The 24,777-nt window shown below is 44.5% G+C and overlaps 1 protein-coding gene across 1 annotated transcript in view; it reads left to right on the top strand.

Moving 5' to 3' along the window:
• THSD4 (thrombospondin, type I, domain containing 4) overlaps nucleotides 1-24,777 on the top strand; it is a 329,142-nt gene that overhangs the window by 285,632 nt on the left and 18,733 nt on the right. The window contains exons 5-10 of the mRNA XM_014530493.1: nucleotides 1,735-2,010; nucleotides 7,973-8,102; nucleotides 9,056-9,260; nucleotides 9,804-9,977; nucleotides 18,283-18,456; nucleotides 21,425-21,604. Of these exons, the coding sequence (XP_014385979.1) occupies nucleotides 1,735-2,010; nucleotides 7,973-8,102; nucleotides 9,056-9,260; nucleotides 9,804-9,977; nucleotides 18,283-18,456; nucleotides 21,425-21,604 (1,139 nt within the window). The remainder of the gene's footprint in view (nucleotides 1-1,734; nucleotides 2,011-7,972; nucleotides 8,103-9,055; nucleotides 9,261-9,803; nucleotides 9,978-18,282; nucleotides 18,457-21,424; nucleotides 21,605-24,777) is intronic.

Genomic DNA, 24,777 nt, shown 5'->3' with positions numbered 1-24,777 from the left:
GCTTAGGAATGGCACACACTCGGGCTCTGCAGATGTTTCTTTACCAAGTGCTGCTGGAGCCCACCACCTGAAGGGAGACTGTCTTTTCCATCTTTCAAACAGGAAGGTCTGCAGAAATATTTATGATGATAGTTGCTCACATGCACTGGGTCCTTGCTGTGTGCTGGACACTGCTGATCCCTTCACATAAATTAGTCATCCAATTTTCACCATAGTGCTCAGAGGAAAGTACTGTTATCAGCCTCATTTTAAAAGTAAGGAACTGAAAGCTTAGAGAGATTAGGTTCTTACCCAGATCCCACAGTGACCTCAGGCCAGTCTGTGTGACTAGCCCTGTGCTTGTTATACTGCCTAGAGGCTACCTGGTCCAATGCCTGTCCTACAGAGTGAGGGGACAGGTGCGAGACCTGGCACATCCATCCTTTTCTGGGCTGCCGATCAGATAATAAGGTTACCTGATGCCACTGGCCACTGGGAAACAACAGCCTGGAGTGTGTCAGACACATAGGGCCCAAGTGTTGTTCAAACTCCAAGTTAGCATAGCCAACCTGACAGAATTTTTAAACCATTTCCAGGAGCAATACACAGTCTGAGAACCAAGTCCAGGTGGCAAACTATTAATGCTGACTTACAAGGGCAATTGGACAGACTACTTGAAATCATATAGGATATTGATCATTGATAACAAGTTTAATGGGTTTCACCTAACACGTAGCATGGAGTTCTGGGATCCGTGGCCTGGGACAGGGTGGGCCCAGAAGGGGTCATTTGTAAAAAGTTGGTGAGGAAGGGCATTCTGGACCAGGTTTCATCCTCCATATCAGCTGAGTCAGGAGGACAGAGCCTGAATCCAACTCTGCCACTTTCCTGCTGTGCATCCTCCGGCAAGTCAGTAACTTCTCTGAACACATTTCCTGTCTAAAAGCAGAGAGGGAAAAAATACACTCAAAAGTTTTGTTTTGAGGGGGGCAGCAGGGAGGGAATTTAATAAATTAGGCATCAATCCTTGTGCCCAGTACATACAAAGTACTCAAAAGTGTTTTTTGCTGATAACATCTTGGACAGTCTCATTTATATCAATATGCCTGGTTTTGACTCTGTTATTTTAATTTGCATGTCATATTTTAAACCACAAAGTATTGTAAGTAGCCAACTAGATAAAAATGTGCTGGTGAAGAGACAAAGAAAGCCCTATGTTTTAACTTGCTTTGACAGTAACTGTTGAATTTGCCTCCTTATTTTGTAATAAACTAATATGTGCTTGGATAAATGTTGCCAAATTGCTCTCCAAAATTTGCATCTTATTTGCAGACTCTTTTACAGTGTATGAGAACATGTTTTCAGGAACCTTCAGCAAGGAGTGTAGGGATTAAGGGTTTCCAAGGTCTCTAATCTTTATTGTTAGGCAAATAGATTTGTTGTTGTTCTTATTTTCACCTGTAGTTCTTTAATTATGAGTGAAGTTGAGCACTTTTGGCTGCTTGTATTTCTTTTTTAGTAAATTGTCTCTCCCTAGCGCTTGTCTACCTTTCCTACTTGGGTGTTCATCTTTTTCTTATTTGTTTTTAATAATGTTTTAAACATTAGGGAAATTTGTGTCTGCTTATTTTAAATATATGTACTATGAATTAGAAATGATCTCATGCTACCTGATTTCAAATGTTGAAGCAGTTTCTTCTTTACGACTCACCCTCCAAACTGAACTTCCTTCTGTGTGGCCCTGGCCTCTCCCAGGGGAGCCCTTCCATGGCCAGCTGCTCCCGGAGGGGAGGAGTCAGGAGGCGGGAGAAGAGAAGGAACGGACTGAGGAGAAGGAAGGCTTGCACGGTGGGGCACCAGAAATATTCACCTCGGAATCTACGCAGACCTTCTCAGCCAGGCGTCCAGATAGATTTTCTTCCCACTGGCCGGGCAATTTGGTGCTACCAGCACCACAGCCCCCACGACGAAGCCGAGATCACAACTGGAAACAGCTTGGGACCACGGAGTGCTCCACGACCTGTGGGAAAGGTGAGGTGTGGGCTGGCAGGGCCTCTGTGAACCAGGAGACAGGTGTGTGTGTGTTGGGGAGGCAGCGGGCAGGGGGCGGGGAGGGGCAGGGACATAAGCCTGGGCCTGCAATGGCTCACTAGTGTGAGGTTGTGTTGGGGGGTCTCCAGATCACCCTCAGGTTGGACTTATGAGACAGGAAAGCTGCTGTACTCGTGGTTACAACTTATTACAATGAAAAAAAATATAGGTTAGAATTGGCAAAGGAAGACAGAAAGCTAGAGATAATTACACATCAAGGCCAAAACCTTTTTGGCGAGGACCATGACACGATAGAGGTAAGCAGTATGAAAGTTAATTGACACAGGAACCCAAGATCAAAATGTATTTTTACTGAAATAGTCTGCCATTTAGGTTATGGTGTGATGCCTGTTGCAGGAACCAGATACACTCAGAACCAGGTAGAAACAAGGGAAAGTTATAAAAAGGATAAAAATGGTTGTCATGTGGTTTTACATCGAGGGTGGCATGTGTAGATTCTCCTCCATTTCATGTCTTTAAAAATAGCCTGGCCCAGCCCGCCCAGGAGGGTGAGATGCGGCCCTCTCTGGAGATGGTCAGACATTGCTTTGTGGACATAAAGGATGAGGACAAAAGCATGTGCCATTAGCCAGCTTACCCTCATGCTGCTCATACAGCCTGTTCACCAGATGATGCCACTTACTCATCCAGGAGGCGATTCAGCAGGTCCCGTCTGTTCTGTACCAGATGTGATGCTGGGACCTGCATCTAAAGGTTCTGCTTATCTTGTCCCCCTCAACACCACTCCAGTCTTCATGGTTCACGCTGAAATAAAATCTACCACCCTTACTGTTCTCTGGTATCTGGCGGGCACTCTCCTGCTTGCACTTCACCATCTAGCTCGGACATCACCTCCTCTGTGAAGCCTGCCTGATTCTGTAAGGCAGAGGTAGGCACTTCTTCCCTGGACCCCATGGCAATTTGGGACACAGTTCTTTTTGTCCCAGCTCTGCTTGGCTTGGCTGTCTCCATGAGTGTACACTTTGCAACTTCTAAAGCTGGTATCATACCAAGCACACAGTAGGTGCTCCTCAAGTGCTTCTTTTTTAAAAAAAAATTTTTAATTAAATCTTTATTGTTCAGATTATTACATTTGTTCCTCTTTTTCCCCCATAACTCCCCTCCACCCAGTTCCCACCCCACCCTCCGCCCTCACTTCCCACCCACTGTCCTCATCCATAGGTGTACGATTTTTGTCCAGTCTCTTCCCGCATCCCCCACACCCCTTTCCCCCGCAAGAATAGTCAGTCCATTCCCTTTCTATGTCCCTGATTCTATTATAATCACCAGTTCATTCTATTCATCAGATTATTTATTCACTTGATTTTTAGATTCACTTGTTGATAGATGTGTATTTGTTGTTCATAATTTGTATCTTTACCTTTTTCTTTTTCTTCCTCTTCTTAAAGGATACCTTTCAGCATTTCATATAATACTGGTTTGGTGGTGATGAACTCCTTTAGCTTTTTCTTATCTGTGAAGCTCTTTATCTGACCTTCAATTCTGAATGATAGCTTTGCTGGATAAAGTAATCTTGGTTGTAGGTTCTTGGTATTCATCACTTTGAATATTTCTTGCCACTCCCTTCTGGCCTGCAAAGTTTCTGTTGAGCAATCAGCTGACAGTCGTATGGGTACTTCCTTGTAGGTAACTGACTTTCTTTCTCTTGCTGCTTTTAAGATTCTCTCTTTGTCTTTTGCTCTTGGCATTTTAATTATGATGTGTCTTGGTGTGGTCCTCTTTGGATTCCTTTTGTTTGGGGGTCTCTGTGCATCCTAGACTTGTAAGTCTATTTCTTTCACCAGGTAGGGGAAGTTTTCTGTCATTATTTCTTCAAATAGGTTTTCAATATCTTGCTCTCTCTCTTCTTCTGGCACCCCTATAATTCGGATGTTGGTACGCTTGAAGCTGTCCCAGAGGCTCCTTACACTATCTTCGTATTTTCGGATTCTTTTTTCATTTTGCTTTTCCGGTTGGGTGTTTTTTGCTTCTTCGTATTTCAAATCTTTGACTTGATTCTTACAATCCTCTGGTCTGCTGTTGGGAGTCTGTATAATATTCTTTATTTTAGTCAGTGTATGCTTAATTTCTAGTTGGTCCTTTATCACAACATCGAGGGTCTCACTAGATTTCTTGAGGGTCTCATTGAGTTTATCGGCGGTTTCTAGAAAATTCTTGAAAAACCTTAAAAGTGTGGTTTTGAACTCTATATCCAGTAGTTTGCTTTCCTCCATTTCTGTCATTTGTGTCCTGTTTCTTTGTCTCGGCATTTTTTTATGCTTCACTGTGTCGATAGAGTGGCTTTCTGTGCTAGGTGTCCTATAGGGCCCAGTGGCTCAGCCTCCCCAATTACCTGAGGTAGACACTCTTGGTGCACCCCCTTGTGGGCTTTGTGCATAGTCTTGTTCTCAAGTGCTTCTTGAATGAATAGCTATATATCTAAATATCAGCTATTAGAAAAGATATAAGGGTAGCATTTACATCTTCATTGCATCCTGGATATACAAATCTGTTATTGCCTTTGCCCATGTTCTATCAGTAACATAAAGAATGTGGATTTATGTATTCAAAACTGAAGAAGCTCTTTCTCTAGATTTCCATATTATTATTATTATTAATAATATATTTTATTGATTTTTTACAGAGAGGAAGTGGGAGAGAGAGTTAGAAACATCGATGAGAGAGAAACATCGATCAGCTGCCTCTAGCACACCCACTGCTGGGGATGTACCTGCAACCAAGGTACATGCCCTTGACTTGAATCAAACCTGGGACCCTTCAGTCCACAGGCTGACGATCTATCCACTGAGCCAAACCAGTTAGGGCTCCATATTATTTTTATTCATGTTCTGAGATAGTCTTTCTCCTTTGCATTGTGGGGACACACACACTTCACCTACGCACTCAGTGCCTAACATGACATGCTCACTCATCCTCTTTATCCTGGTAAACTGCACTGATTCTCAGGCCAAAGAGCTGCTGAAGAAGTGTCTTGGAAATAGAAGAAAAACAGAGATGTCTTATTCCTCTAAAACTCCCTTCTTGCCTCCCCCTAGCCCCCTTTTTTCTCCCATGTGACAAATGGCAGTAGCCCATGGATGGCCCTCCTTTGCTCCCTTGAAGGTTTGCTCCCAGACATCAAAAGCCTTAGTCAAAGGTGAAGGGCAGGTGAGGCCCTGTGAATGCACCAAACGCTTAGCTCATCTCACAGACATCAGCAGTAGTGATAAGAGTGTCGTGACAAGAAAGTCTGAGCCTGCCAGTGCTGTCCAGCTCTTTTCTGGACAACCCAACTCCATTCCCCTTGTGACCTCATCATTTGTCCCCACACTGACCCTCTCCCAAACTCTTCTCCAGCCCTTCACACATTTCTATGCTGTCACATTAAAATTTCCCTTTCTGTAAATGTGAGCATCATGACATCATCATCATCGCAGAAGGGGCCCTGTCACGGGCATTCAGGTGTGGCCTGTACTCCATCCAGTCATTACTAAGACCTCTATCTGGTCAAACTCTTGGCCTGATTGGTTGGTACCTGGAGTTCCACACTGGAGTTATTTATTTTCTTCTTGCTCCTTATTTTGTCCATCTCTCCATAATGCCTTACTGACCTCTGCCTGTGGTACAGTGCCCTGTCCAACTTAATGTACTTCTGTTTTGATCAATACATCCAACATATAACCCAACCAAACTGATCCCAGGTTCTTCCTGCTGCCTGAAGCCCAGTCAGCACCTGACCTCACCACCCTGTTCCTGCTTGAATGGCATGCTGGAACAGTGAAGAGATGGGCAGGTTTCTCCCTTTCTGCAGAGATCAAAATTGACCCAAAGAAAGAAACCATCGTGGTCACTGGAGTCAAGAATTATAGATCTGGTATTTTCTCAACATCAGAGAAAGAGGGAGAGCCTCCGACTTTATTTCCTCGGCTAAACGTTGGAGCTGGACCATGGACAAGTGTACTGTAAAGGTGGTGAGAGGGTCGGGGAGGGCAGCCGAGGCCATGTGCAAACAGCCCAAGCAGGACACCTCTTTGCAAGACACAGAGCATTCCTATGGTAGTCCATATCCTTTTTCCTAGAAATACTAAATCTCCCTCTCACTTGAATTCCAAGTGGTTGGGGTAGTTACTATTTTCAACCCACAAACTTGTAAGTAGAAAAGTAAAATTCAAGTGGTCTGAAGGGAAAGGGATAGGCTACAAAATAAGACTTTTACTTAATCCCTTAATAGCTGAGTCCCAATGGATACCCTTAAAGCCATGCACTGAATCTATGCACCTTTTAACTGAGAACAACGTGCTGAATGTTTGTTCACTTTAATTGAAGATCCTTCTTAAATGGAAGCAGATATATCGCTGGACCAAACTTAATTCCGCAAAAGTTTTTGCTTCCTATTAATTTTACAATCAGTACTGCTTTTTGCTCAGCTAATAACGATGCTTAATTGGAATGTTATTATAAATAATGGTCTCAAGTTATAGCCACATTGTAAATTTTTACTGCCAGAGTACTTTAAGCGAGTGTGTGTTTCAGATTCAAAACTGTCTTACAAACTGTCCAGTTTTTTACAAAACTACCCTCTGGCTCAATGTCACACAAGACCAGCTTAAAGAGGCAGTGAACCACTGCTCATGGCTGATGAAATATTGAGACACATATTAAAAATTATTCCTCTAACTACAATTAAAATTGTAGCAAGCTGGCAGTTCAGAAACTGTAAATGCCTGGCCACTCGCAGCAGAGCCGAGACAGCGCTATAGAATAAGGCTAGTGCTCTGGGGGCAGGAACTGTGGTGGCCTCGCCTGGGATGTGGTCAGCTCTTTGTGAGAAGCCTCCCGCTCTCCCAGCAGTTGGGGTGCGGGTTCAGCTGGTCACATTTCTCACTTTGTAAACTTTCCTTCTTGATACTTCAGTGCTGCCACCAGGGGGTAGCAAAGAGAGGAAGGCAGAATTGCGAATTGGCAGGTTTTTTAGTTGTTTTGAGAGCTAGAAATTCCACTTAACAAATTCTTTTTTCCCAAAAATAGATTTATAAATTTTAAGACAATGAAACTAGGCTGTGTAGGTGTGTGTTTTTAATACAAAAATCTGAGGCAGTTGGTATGATTTTTTAAGCAAAGTAGTAAAAATAAATATTAGACTGCTAACAAATATTCATTCAACAAACTTTCATTGGACACCTACTACTCTGCTGGGTACTGGGGATACAGAGATGCCCAGAACTAGTGCTGTCCCTCAGAAGCTCACTGTCTCATGGAAGCAGACATATACTCTTAAATAAATAAAATACCACTGGACCAGGACATTAGAGTAAAGTGTCAAATGCTTTACATAGGGGAAGCCAGCTGTGCTTCTAGTTCTTCTTGAATCTTCTTATTTCTCTGCTCCAGCCTAACTATCTCTTAAACATATCTGGTGCTTGCAGGCCAGTTTGTCGGGCACTTTTGTTCTAGCTCAGCGACTTGGACAGCTCCCGCCCTTCAAGACCCAGGTGCAAACAGGTTCCCCACCGAACCCTTTCTCTGGGATGCAGCTGGAGCCCTCTCAGGCCCTTTCGCTTTGATGGCTCCAGAAAACCTTCAAGAAGTTATCGTTTGTGCTTATTTTATAATCTCTCCTCGGCACAGTGATATAAAAAACTATTATGGAAATTGGTTTATATCTGCCTTTGAGCATTTCAAACCATGTTCACCAATAGACTGTAAGCTCTTTGAGGGCAAGAACGATTCCTACTTTCCTCTGCACCCACAATGCTGAGCAAAGCCCTTGCGTGGGAATGTGCGTGTGGATTGTTCTGTTTCTGTCGCCTCTTCATCAGCACTTGGGTCTTTGTGCATCTCCACCACAGACCAACATTCAGGTGTGCGGACTGCCCTTCAGACGTTGTCCTTGTCTTTCTAGGATCGCAGTACCCCATTTTTCGCTGTGTGCACAGAAACACTCATGAAGAGGTTCCCGAGAGCTACTGTGACTCCAGCACGAAGCCGACCCCCGAGGAGGAGCCCTGCAGCATCTTCCCTTGCCCAGCCTTGTAAGACGCCCTCTCTGCTTCCATCCCCATTATCATGTCTCTTCTGGTTGCTTGTGCGTAGGACCTTGGTAGCAGATATAATCTCATTTTTAAATCAGTCTACATCTGATTTAGAAACATGAGACTTGGTCTTTGCATAAGATGCAGTCTGTTTAGCAAGAGCACCTGTCTTTCAGGATCAACACAGGAGTCTGTAGCCTTTAGCAGGTCAGCACACTCCCAGGAGCCCACCCTTTTGGGAATTAGAGCAATTAGGGTTTTGCCTGACAAGGAAAACAGAGGGAAACAATGAACTACAATCCAGTGTAGTCAGTGCCGGAGGAGAGCTGTGTACAGAGAGAATAATGAAAGGCACACCACATCTGCCTGGAGAAACCAGAAAGAGCCCCTCAGAGAAGCCTTGGACTGGTTCCTGAATGACACATAGGACACTTTCAGGAGAACATGGGGAAAGGGCCCAAAAGGTGTCGAAACTTAATTCTCAAAGTAATAAAAACATATTCTCATCTGAACACCTGATGAGCAGGGTGGCACAAGGAGGAAATATGAGACTGATGCGTAAATAGTTCATGAAAAATAAAGAATGCTGGGCTCAGATTTCTAATTTAGTTCCAAAATGGGTTAATGTCCTACAAGGTAATGAAACTAGCTTTGGAGTTTGTTTATGTGGGGTTTTCTACTAGATACATTTGTACCTTCTCAATTTTCTTAAGTTGCATATACTCACTGGCAAATAGCATGTGGGACAAACCTAATTTCTTTACAGAGTCGGTGGCCCATAGGTAGACTGGTAAGCAATGCCCTGGGAGCCGGGTCACCCACGAGGATTCTGATGGTTCTGTGTAAGGCAGCTCAGCGCCTGCCCTCTTCCTGCTGACTGAAGCGATCTGTCCCTGCCCTCTTCCTGCTGACTGAAGCGATCTGTCCCTGCCCCTCTCTCCTTCCTGAGCCAGCTGGGACATCGGGGAGTGGTCCGAGTGCAGCAAAACCTGCGGCCTGGGCATGCAGCATCGCCAGGTTCTGTGCCGCCAGGTGTACGCCAACCGGAGCCTGACGGTGCAGCCCTACCGCTGCCAGCACCTGGAGAAGCCCGAGACCACCAGCACCTGCCAGCTCAAGATCTGCAGTGAGTGGCAGATCCGGACGGACTGGACCTCGGTACGTGGAGGGGGGGCCCTGCTCTGGAGCACCCCCTCCAAGGCCCACACTTCCCTCCTGCCTCCCCCTCCAAGACCTGACTTGGAAGGACCCTGAGTCCCCCAGGAGAGAACCTGTCCACGGGCTCTGGGCGGCCACCTTTATAAACCATAGCATGTGCCATAGCTCGATAGAGTTAAAGCCAGCGTGTCACCACGGCCGACTCGACTGGAGAGCCCAGGGGAGCCCAGGGGAGCCATGTGCAAAAGCTCGTCATGGTGGAGGGAAGGTTGGCAAATTCTGGTAGAGTCGTCTCCTCCCCATCTTCTCTCCCATTCTCTAGATGACAGAACAGGCTCAGATGGACAGAGCAGGCAAGATATCAAAGAAGGTCTTAGCGAAAGGGCCTGTGAAATGATCAGGGCTGGGATTCTCCTGAGGTAGCATTGCATGTGGGGGACCTAGCAACTCGGGGAGTCTCCCCAGCCCTCTGCTTAGGGGGCAGGTGACAAGAGGGCGCTCAAGCTGATGCTGCCCGCCTGCTGACAGCTTGCTGTGTTGCAGTGCTCCGTGCCCTGTGGAGTGGGGCAGAGGACCCGGGACGTGAAGTGTGTGAGCAACATCGGGGACGTGGTTGACGACGAGGAATGCAACATGAAGCTCCGGCCCAATGACGTTGAGAACTGCGACATGGGGCCCTGTGCGAGGAGCTGGTTCCTCACCGAGTGGGGTGAGAGGGTGAGTGTGGTGGCAGCGGAGTGGGGCTCCTGGAGGGGGGAGGGGAGTCTGCTGGGCTAAGTGTGGGAGTGGGTGTCACAAGGTGCCCCCAAAAACATACAAAGATGAATTACTAGCCCAGAATCCCAAGGGTAATTTCTGACTCGGGGGAAAGGCCCATAAATGAACTACTGCAGGCTTTCTATCCTGTGAATCTCCACGGTGCTTCCAAGTATCGGTGCCTCTGGATCACCGGGCACCTTGTTACACAGAATCTGGTCAGCCGGGGTGGGCTGACCCGGATCCTGCATTTCTAAGGAGCTCCCGATGGTGCCAAGGCTGCAGGTCTTAGGAGGTACCCTGAGCTCCCAAGCCTTCCCCCCAGTGCCATGTGAGCCACAGACAGTGCAGTATGTCCAGCTGGGAGGAGTAAGGGGCACATCAGAGGATGGGGGCCATCCACCCTGTTGGTTGATTCCAGCTGGTCAGCATCCACTCTGACTGGTCAGTGCTCACTGTGGACCAGTTGCTGAGTATTCTGGACATCACCCTGCAGGTGTTCACATGGGTTTCCTTCACAGCCTCCCTCTCAGCACAATAAAACAATCCATGCCCCACGCCATGGGGGTGCTGCTGGGAAGGAAAGGAAGAACAAACCTGTAAATGCAGCCTTCACTCCACATTCAGAGATCCCCCCAGAGATTCCCATCAGGTGGTTTATCTCCTCGTGGCAAACAGCCCCTGCCCCTTAGCCCCAAGACAGTCCCCAGAGAGAGAGGGCCTTTAGCGAAAGCACTGAGCCCTTAGGGTGAGCAGCTCACTGTGCCTCCAGGCCCAGCCCTGGACTCTAACACACCAAATTAGCCATCAGGAAGGTGCTAACCAAAGGTGTCCATTGACTCAGACCTCTGCCCCTAAGGCTGAGTCCAGCAGAGCTGCAGGGTTCTGTTTGCGTACCCTGCCCCCCCCCCCTGCTTCCCCTCCCAGCAAGCACATGGCTCCTGGCCTTGCGGACGCAGTGCTGGGGGGTGTCAGGGGTCACTTTGAGCACCTCCCTTGCAGCATAAGGAGTCCTTGACAGCGTCCCTGACATAAGTCTGATCCCTTTGTCAGAAATTCCCTGTGTGTTGAACCAATGACATCAGCTTCTTGTACAACCCAGTGTCAGGTTTCCTTCCTCATTGAACCCAAGTTTTTCTCGCCAGCTCCCAGCATGCCCTGTCAGAAGTGCGTGTGTGCACTGTCCTTACACTGCAGACCAAAGGTGCTGGGGAGCCCCTCCCACTCTTTCTCCAGGCTAAACATTCCCACTTCCTCCAACTGATTTTGTCTTTCCAGATTTCTAGCCAGAATTTGTTTGTACTCACAATAAACCTGCCTAATTTAGTGTATAAGCAAATTAATGAAAACAATGCTACTGGGCCTTCTTTTTATATTGGAAAGATGTTTTTGAAAATAGTTCATTTTTCTGCTCATACAGTAATATAAACTATTATAAAGAATATGAAAAGAATCTCAAAGTATACCTATAATCTCTTCAATCTAACAATTTAAGACTTTTAAGCTCTACTGACAAGCTTTTTTCAACTCATACATACTTTGCATACATAGTATTTATATATATATCTTAAAGATATAATAATATATGTATAATTTGTTAACCTGATTTTTTCACTTTTGTATTGTAAACATCTTAATGGGATTAAAAACATTAAAAGCATGTTTTTTAATTAGAATAAGATATTGTATGATTATTATAATTGAACTAATAATGCCCTATTTCTAAATGATTGAGGATATTTTTTGCTAATTTTTTTACTATTTTTAATAATATTTCTGTAAATATTCTTTTTTTATTGATTTCAGAGAGGAAGGGAGAGTGAGAGAGAAAGAAACATTAATGATTAGAAAGAATCATTGATTGGTTGCCTCCTGCATGCCCCACACTGGAAATCAAGCATGAAACCCGGGCGTGTGCCCTGACCAGGAATGGAACCATGACCTTCTGGTTCATAGGTCAACGCTCAACCACTGAGCTCAGTAAATATTCTTATGTATAAATCTTTATATGCACTTTTCTTTGTTTTCCTAAAATAATGTTTAGGAAGTATAATTATTTGACCAAATGCTGTGAACTCCTTTAGAACTCTTGACATATTTTGGCAAATTTCTCTCCAGAGGATTATTTCAATTTAGACTCTCCCAAGCAGCAACTGAGATCGCTTTTATAATTCTTTTATTTCACTTATTCTTTACCGTTTTTAATTCCATCTCTCTACATTTGCCATGCTTTGAAAAAAGCAATGGGCTCAGAATGACCTGTGTACAAAGAAAAAAGCAACTATGTGGAGGAAAACTGCAATGTTTCATTCCTCTGTGTGTCTCCCATATTTCCTTAGAACAGTAAAACTCTACAAGTAAATTTACACACTAGCTATTTTCCCTCCAATAAAGACTCTCTGCTTTGTATTTTAAGTAAGTACTTGTTGGATCTAACCCTTGTCTTAGAATTCCAAATACAGCAAAGAATGAGCACTTTATTCTTCCATTTAGAGAACTTCTTTGGAAAAGATGTGTTAAGCCATGTAAGTGTCCTATGCATGATATAAGTAAGTTTGCTTTATCGATCCCCAAAATAGATCATTGTTCCTGATTATTTTGAGTAGATGAGTGGGAAGGGGTGCTATTGTGTTTAAGGAGGGGAATTGCTGTTGGCACCCTTTCCTCAGGAATTATTTCTTATGAGACCCTGAGCAAGCTGCTGGCTCCCTGCCTCTCGGTTTCCTCCTCTGTCACATTGCTGAGTGAGCATGAGGGAATAACCTTTGAAACTATGACCTAGATGAGACTGGCATGCCAGGAGCGTTTCCTGTGGGCTGCTTTCTTCTTCTTGTCAACATAAAGCCTCCATCAAAACCCAAACTGATGGGGTTCTAAGAGCCTGGGGTTAGTGGACACATGGAGATGGGGGAGAGTGATGAATCTGGAGAGGGCATGGAGGCTCGGCACCCCTTCCCACATGCCTTTTCCTGTGCTTCTCTTCCGTCTGGCTGGTCCTGGGTTACATCTTTGTATAATAAACTGGCAAAATGTTTCTCTGAGTTCTGTGAGCTGCTGTAGCAAAGCAATCAAACTGAGAAGAAGAGCCTTAGGACCCTTGGATTTTTAGCCAGTTGGTCAGAAGTACAGGTAAGAAACTGGACTTGGGATTGGCTGCTGAAGTTGGGGGTGGGCAGTCACCTGTGGAGTCTAATGCCATCTCCAGGTAGTGTCAGAGTGGAGTTGAATGGCAGGACATCCAGCTGGTGTCAGAAAATGGCTTGATGGTGTGGGGACCCCGCACACACATTGAAATTGGCACCAGAATACCAAGAGTAGCCTGTTTTCCGATTTAAAATTAATTGGTCTCTGCCTAAATAAATCGAGATTGTAAACTCAATCTGAACCTTCTCTTAAACATCTAGGGCCGTGATCGGCAAACTGCGGCTCTTTGGCCCCTTGAGTGTGGCTTAGGAGTACCCTAATTAAGTTAATAACAATGTACCTACCTATATAGTTTAAGTTTAAAAAATTTGGCTCTCAAAAGAAATTTCAATCGTTGTACTGTTGATATTTGGCTCTGTTGACTAATGAGTTTGCCGACCACTGGTCTAGGGTAATATGTATAGTTTTGCTGACTTGATGACTCACCTTAAAAACATCCTTGCAGCTACTTTTTAAAAATTTATTTTTATTGTTGAAAGTATTACAGATGTTCCCCTTTCTCCCTATTAACCCCCTCCAGCCCGCACCAGCCCCCACCCAGGCCTTCACCACATGCCTGTGTCCATGGGTTATGCATATATGGATATTAAAAGTAGCTGAAGAACTTTTAATTGAGGGTGGGGCTTATTAGATTCAGGCTTCATTTACTTTTTAGTTCTGCAAATCAATGGCAGGTTTAAAAATTTGTGCGATTTTTAATCACAACAGAGAAAAAAGTCTTTTAGAAAGTCCACCAGCCTCAATTTTCTAGCACCTAATTTCTAAGTATGTTTTCCAAGAGAAGAAATAAGTAAAGATATTGAGTTATTTAAATTGTGAAAGATGATGCATAAAACTGAAGTTCAGGAATAGTCATTAGAACCGTATAGTCCCTCAGGGGCCACTCGGCCAAGTTTAGCATTTAGCTGTTGCTGGGGTGAGAAGACAATCCCTACCAGAGGGTTGCCTAGGAATTTCATGTGTCTCGGTGCTTTATCTGTCCAGAAGTTCATTTCAGAGTCAGGTTCTTTTCTGAAGTGGACTTGGTCCTTCTTTTAGGCACATCCTTCAGGGACAGTGCATGGGGGTGTTTCGGTGCCTCACTTTGAAGGTTAGTCTCTGCTGCCTGGAGGGGACCCCTCCCTCCTCTCATTTCTACTGCTAGGCTTCCCTGGCCAGGTTCTGTGTCAGTAGCTCCTTTTACATATAAATTGGTTGTGCTTTTCACTGCAGCCTCCGCAGGGCTCATCCTTGTGATGTTCTCTCACAGGGCATTGACTTGGTCCTTAACATTATTCTTTTCAATTAAGTGCACAGGGATATGGGGAAACTTTCCCAAAATGCATGTGGTTTTTCCAAGATTACTTAGTTTGGAAAGCAGATTTCTAATAACAACGCAGTGAAAACGAAAATCGTGAAAAGCATTTGTGAACCTGTAAGGGGAAACAACTTTTCCTTTACTCTCTTAGGTTCTTTAGCGGAGGGCTGCAGATTAAGCCGACAGTGACCAGATTCACAGGAGAAAAGCATACAAATCGTATCTGATGTTATTGTTTTTATATGGCGTGGGGGATAGGGAGAAGGGGACTTCACAGGAAAGAAATGAAAACCCCAGAGAAGCAGTTAGACTTGAGGGATTGTGTAACATCTTAACAAAGGCTGATAAGTTGTGAAGTGACTAGACAAAGGAAAGGGGTTTGGGCTTCTGGGAATAGTAAATTGTAGGAAAATGGCTAAGAAATATATGGGGGAAACTAATGGAAGATAAGGGTTATAGTAAAGTTTGCTTATACAAACTCATCTTGATTCCCCATCATCCATAAGAATGTTCTCTTCTTCCTGGAACTGGGAGGGCACCTTTCTCAGGGTATGTATGCCCTGCTTCTAGGCCAGGAAGGGGAGGGCAGAGAGCGCCTCCTGCATCTGCTGTTTCTTAATTGCCAGGAGCTCAAAATAATCAACAGGCCAAAACAAATCAACAGCATATTCGGGGGCATGTTCTAACCAGCTCTGAGTTCTTAGCTCCAGCGTTCCCTCCCTGAGGAGTCAGACTCAGCTCAGCAGTCAGTGATCATGAAAATGTTTGATACTCATCCTGGGTTATGATTTTACAAGATTAGACAGCAAGTTACAAAAACAAAAGTAGGATTTTTGATAAAGAAATGAGGTTGTTAGTATTTTTCTTCCTTTTCTCAAATTTTATTTAAAGTTATATTGCTTTTATTTACTTTTAAGATGATAATGTTGGTAGAAACCAAACACTGACTCTATTTTTAAGAAAAGACCCAGCAGAAATCCCTAGAAGGGCTTTGGTCATCATGTTACGGCACTTTCAGAATTGGAAGGTGCTGATGAGAGGAGAAAAATGAGCGGGGGAGGACCCCCATCATATTTATTTATTCAGCCGATATTCAGGGATTCACCCATAGGTAAGGTGCTCACTGAGAATGAAATAAAGGTGATGGAGGCACTGAGCCTACTTCTATAATGGGGGGGAAAAAAAATGGACACAAATAACCATAATACAAAGGATGACAGAAGAATACAGATGTGTCAGAGCACAGCTGCACTGAGTCCACATATTCTTCTGAAACCAGCCCTACTACACTAACTGTGGGGGCTGAGCCCCTCTGCGAGGGGCTGGACCTTCTTGAACGCCAGGTGGTAGAAGGAAAGGCCATGAGAAGTTGTGGGTGTATAAGAATGAGTCTCTAGTGTAGGAGCCAGTGGCCATTGCTAATAAGGAGCCATCAAACAAAACAATTGTTCACAGTAGTCCCATACAGGCAGCCATGCACCAGCTGCTAACAATGCATCTTTCCCACAAAGCAGTAGTAGCCTCTGTACCCACAGCCTTACATAGCAGCAGCACCTGAGCTCTCTCTGTCCCAGGAGCCTCTCTAGCACAGCAGCAGCACCTGAGCTCTGAGCTCTCCTAAGTAGCCTCAGCAGCTTCTCCCTACCACACGAGATGGCCAGTAACATGTATTATACTACTTAGACGAAGGAGGCTTCTTGCCAAATAGTGACCTTGCTGTGCACTGGCATAGTCCTTGGACACCCCGATTAAGATTCCCATGCTCAGAGTGGCCTTGGCCATCTGGCGTACTCTAAACAAGGCCTTTCACACTCCAATTGGTCTTGAGCATCCGGCGGACTCTGGCATGGTTCCCACAAGATGTCATGGGAATTCTGAGGATGGGAAGGATATATTGAACTGGGAAATCAGGGAAGCTTTCACAGAGGAGATGGCACTTGAGCTGAACCTGAACAGATTTTGAGTGTCCCAGGGAAGGGCAAGAGTGCTCCAGACAGAAGGAACAGCAGGGACAAAGTGCTGGGAACATTTCATGTGGCCAGGGAACAGTGAACCTTGGCTCTGTCCAGGATAGTCAGTGGTTTTCATATATTACATCTAACTATTTGGCCCCTATGATTGTTTTAGAAGTTCATATGGTGATAATGTGGAAACCGCTATCAAGAAAATCAATGTGGCCCAGCTGATGTGGTTCAGTAGTTGAGCATCGACCTATGAACCAGGAGATCACAGTTCAATTCCCAGTCAGGACACATGCCCGGGTGGTGGGCTCTATCCCCAATGTAGAGCATGCAGGAGGCAACCGATCAATGATTCTCTTTCATCACTGATGTTTCTTTGGCCTTTCTCTCCCTCTCCCTTCCTCTATGAAATCAATTTAAAATATATATATATACATATATTTTTTTTTAAAGAAAAACAGTGTGTTCCCAGTGTAGTCTAGAAGAATGGAAACCTTTAATGCCATTTAGGGGCAGTCCATAGTGAATGTCATTAGGAATGGACCAGCAACAGAGGGATTTCAACATGGATATACCAGAATCTGGCAGCCCAGTGACAAGAAGAGCTGGTGAAGCTGAGCGAGAAGCTGTGGCCACAGTCCGGGAGAAGAATGTCAGGGTGCTGGGAACCACCCAAAGCAGGGACAAGACAGACAAATGTGCTTAAACTAGAATCGATGAGACCTGCTAGCTGGCGAGATATGGGAAACCAGGAGGCCAAAGAGCAGTCGGTTTTGAATCCAGATATGCATTTGAATACACATTGGAAAACCCAGAGGAGGAATGGGAATGGTGATGAAGGTGGTATCCCATCATTTCACCTGTTGGACATGAGGTATCGATGGGACACCCACATGAAGATGCCCTGAAAATACAGGATGAGAAGCAAAAAAAGGCAGCATTCCAAAGTATTTCAAGGCAGATGGGAAATGCTCTCAGAGCTTCAGGGTGTGACTCGGGGGAGTGTTTACTGTGTCCTGGGTGAGGACAGAGTGAGATTGTAGTAATGACAGTTATGTGGCTTTAAGTGAAGGCTTAATCCTGTGAGCTTTGGTTTCTCTTAGAGTAGAGATGTAGGTCTCGGCCCTTTAAAGCCCCGCATACCATTATTGAGTACCTACTGCATGGGTTCATTGAGCACCTGCTCTCTACATGTCATTCATTCCCTGAAATGCTGCCAGGACTGTGTTCCCATGCCCACGGTCCAGGTAAGCATGCCAGAAGTGAGAGGCTCAGGTCACTTGCCCCAGGCCACACAACTGGTAGTGATATTAACACCAATATGACCGGTTCCCAGTCCAGGCTCTCTTTATACCAGGCTGCCTCCTGGTACACCATCACAGCTGTGCCCTTCAGGGACTACAACCATGTGCCTTAATATTAGGCAGCATTGTTGAGGTGACAGATGCCAGTTCTCCTCCTTCCTCAGACCAGCCCAGACTCACTACCAGTATGCAGACGTGTGCCCCCGTTTTCATGCTCTTCTTCTGCTGAATATGTTTTTGAAATCCAAAGCCAGAACAGATAGATTGACAAGTGTAAGCATATCAATCGCAACAATGGAATGAAGACTGTCCCAGAAAATCTAAGGCCAGGAGATATGCCATACTCATGTCCCATGATGGAGCAGGCCGTGCATGAGAAGTGGTCAGACATTTCCAGGGCAAACAGTTGGTGGGGAAACCTCCTTGGAATCATTTGAATGTGGCTTAAGAACCTGGGGGGAGAGGCCTCCCCTCTACTGTGTCCATCTTCTGTCTCACAGTGTTCAGCGGAGTGCGGGGCTGGAGTGCGGACACGCTCGGTGGTGTGCATGACCAACCACATCAGCAGCCTGCCTCTGGAGGGCTGTGGGAACAACCGGCCGGCAGAGGCCACTCCGTGTGACAACGGGCCCTGCATGGGCAAGGTGGAGTGGTTTGCTGGGAGCTGGAGTCAGGTGAGTGGCCAGAACTGGGTGTGTCTGCCTGTCCCTGGAAGAGGCAGCATAGCAGAGGGGTTAGGAACTGGACCTGGTATGTCTAGGTTTGAATCCCAGCTGTGTTACCCATGACCCTGAAGAAGTTGCTTATGCTCTTGGAGCCTCATTCAGTCAACACTATTTATTGAGCATTTATTATGTTCTCTTCTAAGCACTTGAACACAATAAATATTCCTGCCCTCAGGGAAACTCATGGTGTAGCATGGTTTCTTTGTCTATAAAATGATAGTAGCAACAGCACCTTAGAGATTATTTTTAGAAGAAATGAAGTAATGTTTTTTAAGTATGTAGCACAATGCCTGAAATACAATAAATGTACAATAAACCACAGCTACTGCTGCTATCATTGTTAATAAAGCCAGTTTTTTCTGAATATGAGTGTCAGAAGCAGAAATAAATATGACCCAGAAATCCTATATCTGGATATGAGATCATTATCTCAAAGATATATCTGCATGCACTTTTATGCTCAAAGCAGCATTATTCACAATAGCCAAGGTATGGAAACAACCTATGTATGTGTCCACCAACAGATGGATGGATAAGAAAATATGAATAGGAATATTATTCAGCTTTTTAAAAAAGGGAAATCCTGCCCTTTACAACAATATGGATGAACCTGGAGGGTATTATGCTAAGTGAAATAAGTCAGACAAAGACAAATACTGCATGGTATCAATTATATGTGGAATTTTTAAAAAACAAACTGATAGAGGGTAGAATGGTGATTTCCAGGGGTTGGAGTGGAGGAAGTGGGAAGAGGTTGGTAAAACTTTTACTAGATGAATGAGGTCTAAAGTTCTAATGTATATCATGGTGACTATAGTTCATAACACTGTACTGTATAACTGAAATTTGCTAAGACAGTAGAACTTAAGTGTTCACACAGAAAAGAAAGGTAAAGTATGTGTTAAATCAATGTGAGAATCCTTTAAAAATGTATACATATAAGAAATCATCAGTTTAAATATATTATAATTTTGTTTGTCAATTATACCTCAATAAAGCTGGAGAAATAAAGAAGCATAAAAAGAAAAAATTAAGGTTGTTCATTATAAAGAACTGAATATTTTAATAAAGTGACTTAATTGATCAATTAATGTTTTCCTTACTGTGCCAAAATTGAGCATGAACTCTCTTAGAAAATGTGGAAAATATCATTCCCTCCTATTTTTTTTGTTATGATTACCATCAGTATTTTGAGTTCTTGGACCACTTAGCATTTGGCTCCCAGAGCTGGCTGGTTCTCCAAGGACTTTTTGGCTGATGATCATGATTTACACATTATCAGGATCTCTGGCTCCATATAGAATTTTATTTATTTTACGTAGCTTTAAACATAGACCCTGAGAAAAATGGACTGCCTTTCCTTTGTAATTGATATAACCCCTTTGGAAAGTAATAAAAGTCAAGAACCATATAAATGTTCATTTGCCTTACCCCACTCCTGGGGATTCATTTTAAGGAAATAATTAATAGAAGAGAAAAGGCTTTTTGACAGAGATGTTCATGACAGCAGGGCAGTATATTATGGTATATCATAACTCCTTAAAATATTATGTGCAACAATGATAATTAGGAAGATGTGGAAAGTGCATTGATACAGTGGCAAGTGAAAAACAATATGAAAATCTTTGAATCCTATGATCTCAACCACTTCAAAACATAAATATACTAAAAATGTGCCAGATCAATAATGAACTAACATGTTATGATGAGTATTGTTACACACAGATGAGAAAGATCACATCCAGGGAAATCCCATGTTGGGTACATCATTAATACACACTGTACACACCAAATAGATAGAATACAGTCTGCCTGTGATGCTGGGATTGGACTTAACCTCCAGCACAAGAAGATTAACTAACATGGAAGAAAATAGGAAATACAAGCTAAGGAGGTTCCCTGGATGCCTATGAAGATGGCAGAAAAGAAGGCACAAAGCAGAAATTGCCAATCTGGGTGCTTATTGTGCCCCATGTGACCAAGTCATAGTCTATTGGCTTGGATTTTTCCTTTTCTGTGGTCCCCCTGACCCCCATTTTTGTTTGACCATGTGCCTGCCTACAGAAGCAAGGCTAATGTTAAGAACTTTAGCTATAGACATTGTTAAATCTTTTCATAAAGGTAGTGGATTCTTTAAAGTCTCTGAAGGCCTATAAAACACAAGTTTTAAACTTTTTAATCAAGATATATTGAGTAAACCAAATGTGAATAAAAAACGCTTTACAAAGTAATAGATTTGTGCATAGTTATATGCATCATATTTCCATAAGCTAACAAAATGCATCAATGTATGTAATTGTCTGGCCTCTGTGCTCAGACCCCAGGGAAGTGAGAGGAATGGGCCCCATGGTGAAAGGCTTCCTGCTGGCCATGCTGTTGGGAAGGGAGGGTTGGCCATATTGTCCCAAGTCCAGAATCTTCTATTCAGTTTTGTATGTCTCAGTGAATTTTAACTTAGTCCTTCATGCACAAGTGTGCAGGCTCTGAGAGACTAATTCATCCCCAGTGTCTGCCCATTAAGGGACTAGCAGAAAATTAATGTGTTAGTTTATTGTCTTACAGTCAGGGGTCTGTAAGAGTCTCCTGGACAGAAACAAGCAAAGTGATTGCCTGGTGTGTTCCTGTAGGGGAGTCTAAGGGGAACCATTTCAGTCTCAGCACAGAGGACACCATGATCTCAGTGACCAATAGCCTGAAGCCATGATGACTCAGGACACCCATTCTCTGTCCCAGACACGGAACTGTTAGGAAAATTGGAATTCGTGGGCAACTGCTCTTCTAGAAACGTTTTCCAATGCCCTTGGGCTCTTCCTCACTGAATTGATGATAGAAAGCATGTGCAGACATACCCTGATGGACTGTCATTCTCATCTCCTTCCCGTGATGTGATACCATCTTTCTCTGCTTCCTTCTTTAGTGCTCCATAGAGTGTGGCAGTGGGACCCAACAGAGGGAGGTGATTTGTGTTAGGAAGAATGCAGACACCTTTGAAGTGCTGGACCCCTATGAATGTTCCTTCCTAGAGAAACCCCCCAGCCAACAGTCCTGCCACCTGAAGCCTTGTGGAGCCAAATGGTTTAACACAGAATGGAGCATGGTAAGTCAGGGTGCTCTTAGTAGAGATTGCTGCTTTTAGTGCATCATTCTCCTGCTTTCCTTCCATATGCACACCTGGGCCTCCTACTAGGTGCCAGGCACAGGGCTCAGCCCTCAAGTAGATTCCCTATAGTGATCTATCCAGTTGGTTACTGCCAGGGCACCCCAGATACAGTCTACTTGGGGAGTGGAGCCTGAGGCTGGGACAATCTTGATCTAAACTCGGAGCCATTAAGCACTGACTCTCAAGTGTCAGTATGCTTAAGAATCAGCTGGGGCCTTGTTAGAAAAAATGAATTCTGGGTCCACCAAGAGGAGTTTGCATTTTGAATAATCTCCTTAGGAGAGTTGGATGCAGGTGTCCTTGGACTGCATTTTGAGGAGTGCTGCTGCAGAGGATTCATGGCTGAAGGGATTCAAGGATGCCATTGAGAAACGGCATCATGAAGGAATTTCAGTAGGTCTCAGTAATAGAGTAAGACCCACACCAGTCAGGCCTCAGTGTGTGTGTGTGTGTGTGTGTGTGTGTGTGTGTGTGTGTGTGTGTGTGTACACTTGTTTAAAACTCAATAAACGATATGGGCTATGTATTATGGGACTGATCCTGTTTTTCTCTTTGAATTGACTCCTAGAAAACTCAAAGCTAAAATTGTGGTCCATCTCTAAGAGAGAATTTATCAGACCTTACAAAGGATCTTTCCTACTTTTATATTTCATTTAACCTCAGTTTCCCCAGATCATTTTACATTTTGTAACCTTCAAAGCATTTCTTAAGCCATCTCAGATCCTTTTTGTAAGGAGGAGGGTACTGTGTGAATGATGAGAGGCAGAGAGAGTCTGAGACAGAGAGGTAGAGTTAATACACAAATAGGTTACTAAGAATGAAGTGGAAAAGGATGGAAATAGTGATAAAACCCTTTTCTTTCTCCAAGTAAAAGAGTTTATTTTCAAGAAACATCCTAAAACAGAAAATGTCCTCAGGGCATCATTCCTGGTGACCAAATAACAGACCTTGGACTCATGGGGGTGGGGTTCATTCTGCTTTGTTTCACTGAAGATCTTCAAGCATGGCTGTGGGTGAGCCCATAGTAGAGGCCAGAGCCTTTCTCAAAATCATTCATAGGTGATAAAAAGGATTTTGCTTATAAAATATAGGAATAAAAGCTGAGAATTCTGTATCCAAACAGTGTGTGTTAGCTCCAGTGAGAACAGCCATTTGGCGTGTGGTGAACCATAGATCAGAGGCAAATGGGAACAAAAGTGGTGTTGAGTTTCGGAGGTATTTTGTCAACTTCTGGGAAATGGAATTTAATTATCTTGATGCTGGCCAAGGCCCTTGAGAACACAGGAACAGATCAGTATTTTCTTTTACTGTTTGGTTGGAAGAGTCTAAAAGGGCCAGATTCACCAGACCTATCAAAAAAGACAAATTGTGAAAACAACTGTCTGGAAACAACCCAAATGTCCCTCAACAGGTCAATGTGGTACCTCTGAACCACATATATTACTTAGCAACAAAAATGAATGAACTGTTGGTACCCAAACACCGTTGATGAACTTCAAATGCATTTTGCTAAATGACTCCCAAAGCTACAAATTTTACTATCCCATTTATATAATATTCTGTAAAAGGCAAAATTATAGGGACAGATACCAGGTCAGTGATTGCCAGAGGGTGGGGTGGGCTGAATCTCACCAGGGGATTTGTTGTGTGTGATGAAATTTTGACATAAATGATAATAACAAAGACTGTGATGGAACCCAGATGTCTTTGAAGATGCCTTGTTTTGTAAATTTGAGTTTATAACTGAGTCAACATTTTATATAATCTATATATATAAAAGTCTAAGTGACCATTAGGACCAAATGACTGGAACGACTAGTCGCTATGATGCGCACTGACCACCAGGGGTCAGACGCTCAACACAGGGGTTGCCCCTGGTGGTCAGTGCACTCCCACAGCAACCTCCCCCGGCCAGCCAACTTCCCATGGTCCCCCCGGCTGGCAGGCCCCAATTGCCCAATCGGGGCTGGGCCCCAGGCTGGGATGGGGAACCGGGGGTGAGTGGCGGCAGACGTGGCCCCTTTCCCAGGGGGACCAAGGGCTGGCTCCCTTCTCGGGGCTGGCAGCCAACCTCCTGTGCCCCGTCCCTCCCCCCGGCCAGCAGGCCCCAGTCGGCGCCCACCTGCTGCGGTGGCGGCCCGGCAGCGAGGGAAGGAGGAGGGTGGAGGTGGGGAACTGCAGCAGCAGTGTCCTTGTCTGGCTTCTGTTCCTTCCGTGCCCAGCCCAATAACCATCTCCTCCTCTCCCGACCCCACCAGGGCCTTCAGGCCCTGAGCTGGGACAGGAAACTGGGAGTGGGTGGCAGCGGATGTGGCCCCTTTCCCAGGGGGGCCAAGGATCAGTCCCACCCCAGACTGCTCAATGAGGCAAAAGCCAGTGGGACCCCAAGTGCCTGAAGCTGACACCTGCAGGACCAGCTCTGTGGGGGAAGGGAGTACAGCTCAGAACAAGGTCAATAGAGGTATGAGACTCAAGGCAGACCCAGCATCTGGGCTAAAGAGTCCCCAAACACTGGACTACTAGGGGATTGAACCTATTGGACCTCAATCAAGTTGCCCAGGGCCAGAAAGGGACAGTTACTCACATTCACCTACACTAGAGAAGCTCCCAGGAGGCCCAGAATAGACATACCAAAGGGACCATTCAACAACATCAGAGCAAAATCCAGCAAGCCCCACAAATAGGACCCAAAGCGCACCTGTTTAACAGCTGACACTACAACATTGGGGTTGAACCTCATGGGCAGCAAATCAGAGAGGAGACTCCTCCCATGAATGGGACATCAACAATCAAGTTTCAATTACAACAGGAGAGCCCAAAGAATGCAAAAAATGGTGCATTACTAGAGCTCAGGTGAACAAAGAGACTATACCCTCTACCTCTCAAGACACTTTCTACATAAGTCCATCCCACAAAGACTGGGAGGCATAGCAGTCCTATCTAATACATAGAAGCAAATACAAAGAGACAGCTAAAATGGGGAGGTAAAGAAACCACCCCAAAATGGGAGAAAAGAAGAAATCTCCAGAAAAAGAACTAAATGAAATTGAGGCAAGCAACCTATCAGACATACAGTTCAAAAAGCAATGGTTATAAAGATGCTTAAGGAA

The sequence above is a fragment of the Myotis brandtii genome, unplaced genomic scaffold, assembly GCF_000412655.1.
Source record: "Myotis brandtii unplaced genomic scaffold, ASM41265v1 scaffold74, whole genome shotgun sequence".
NCBI classification, from domain to species: Eukaryota; Metazoa; Chordata; class Mammalia; order Chiroptera; family Vespertilionidae; genus Myotis; species Myotis brandtii.
This window is presented reverse-complemented; position numbering and strand designations above follow the sequence as displayed.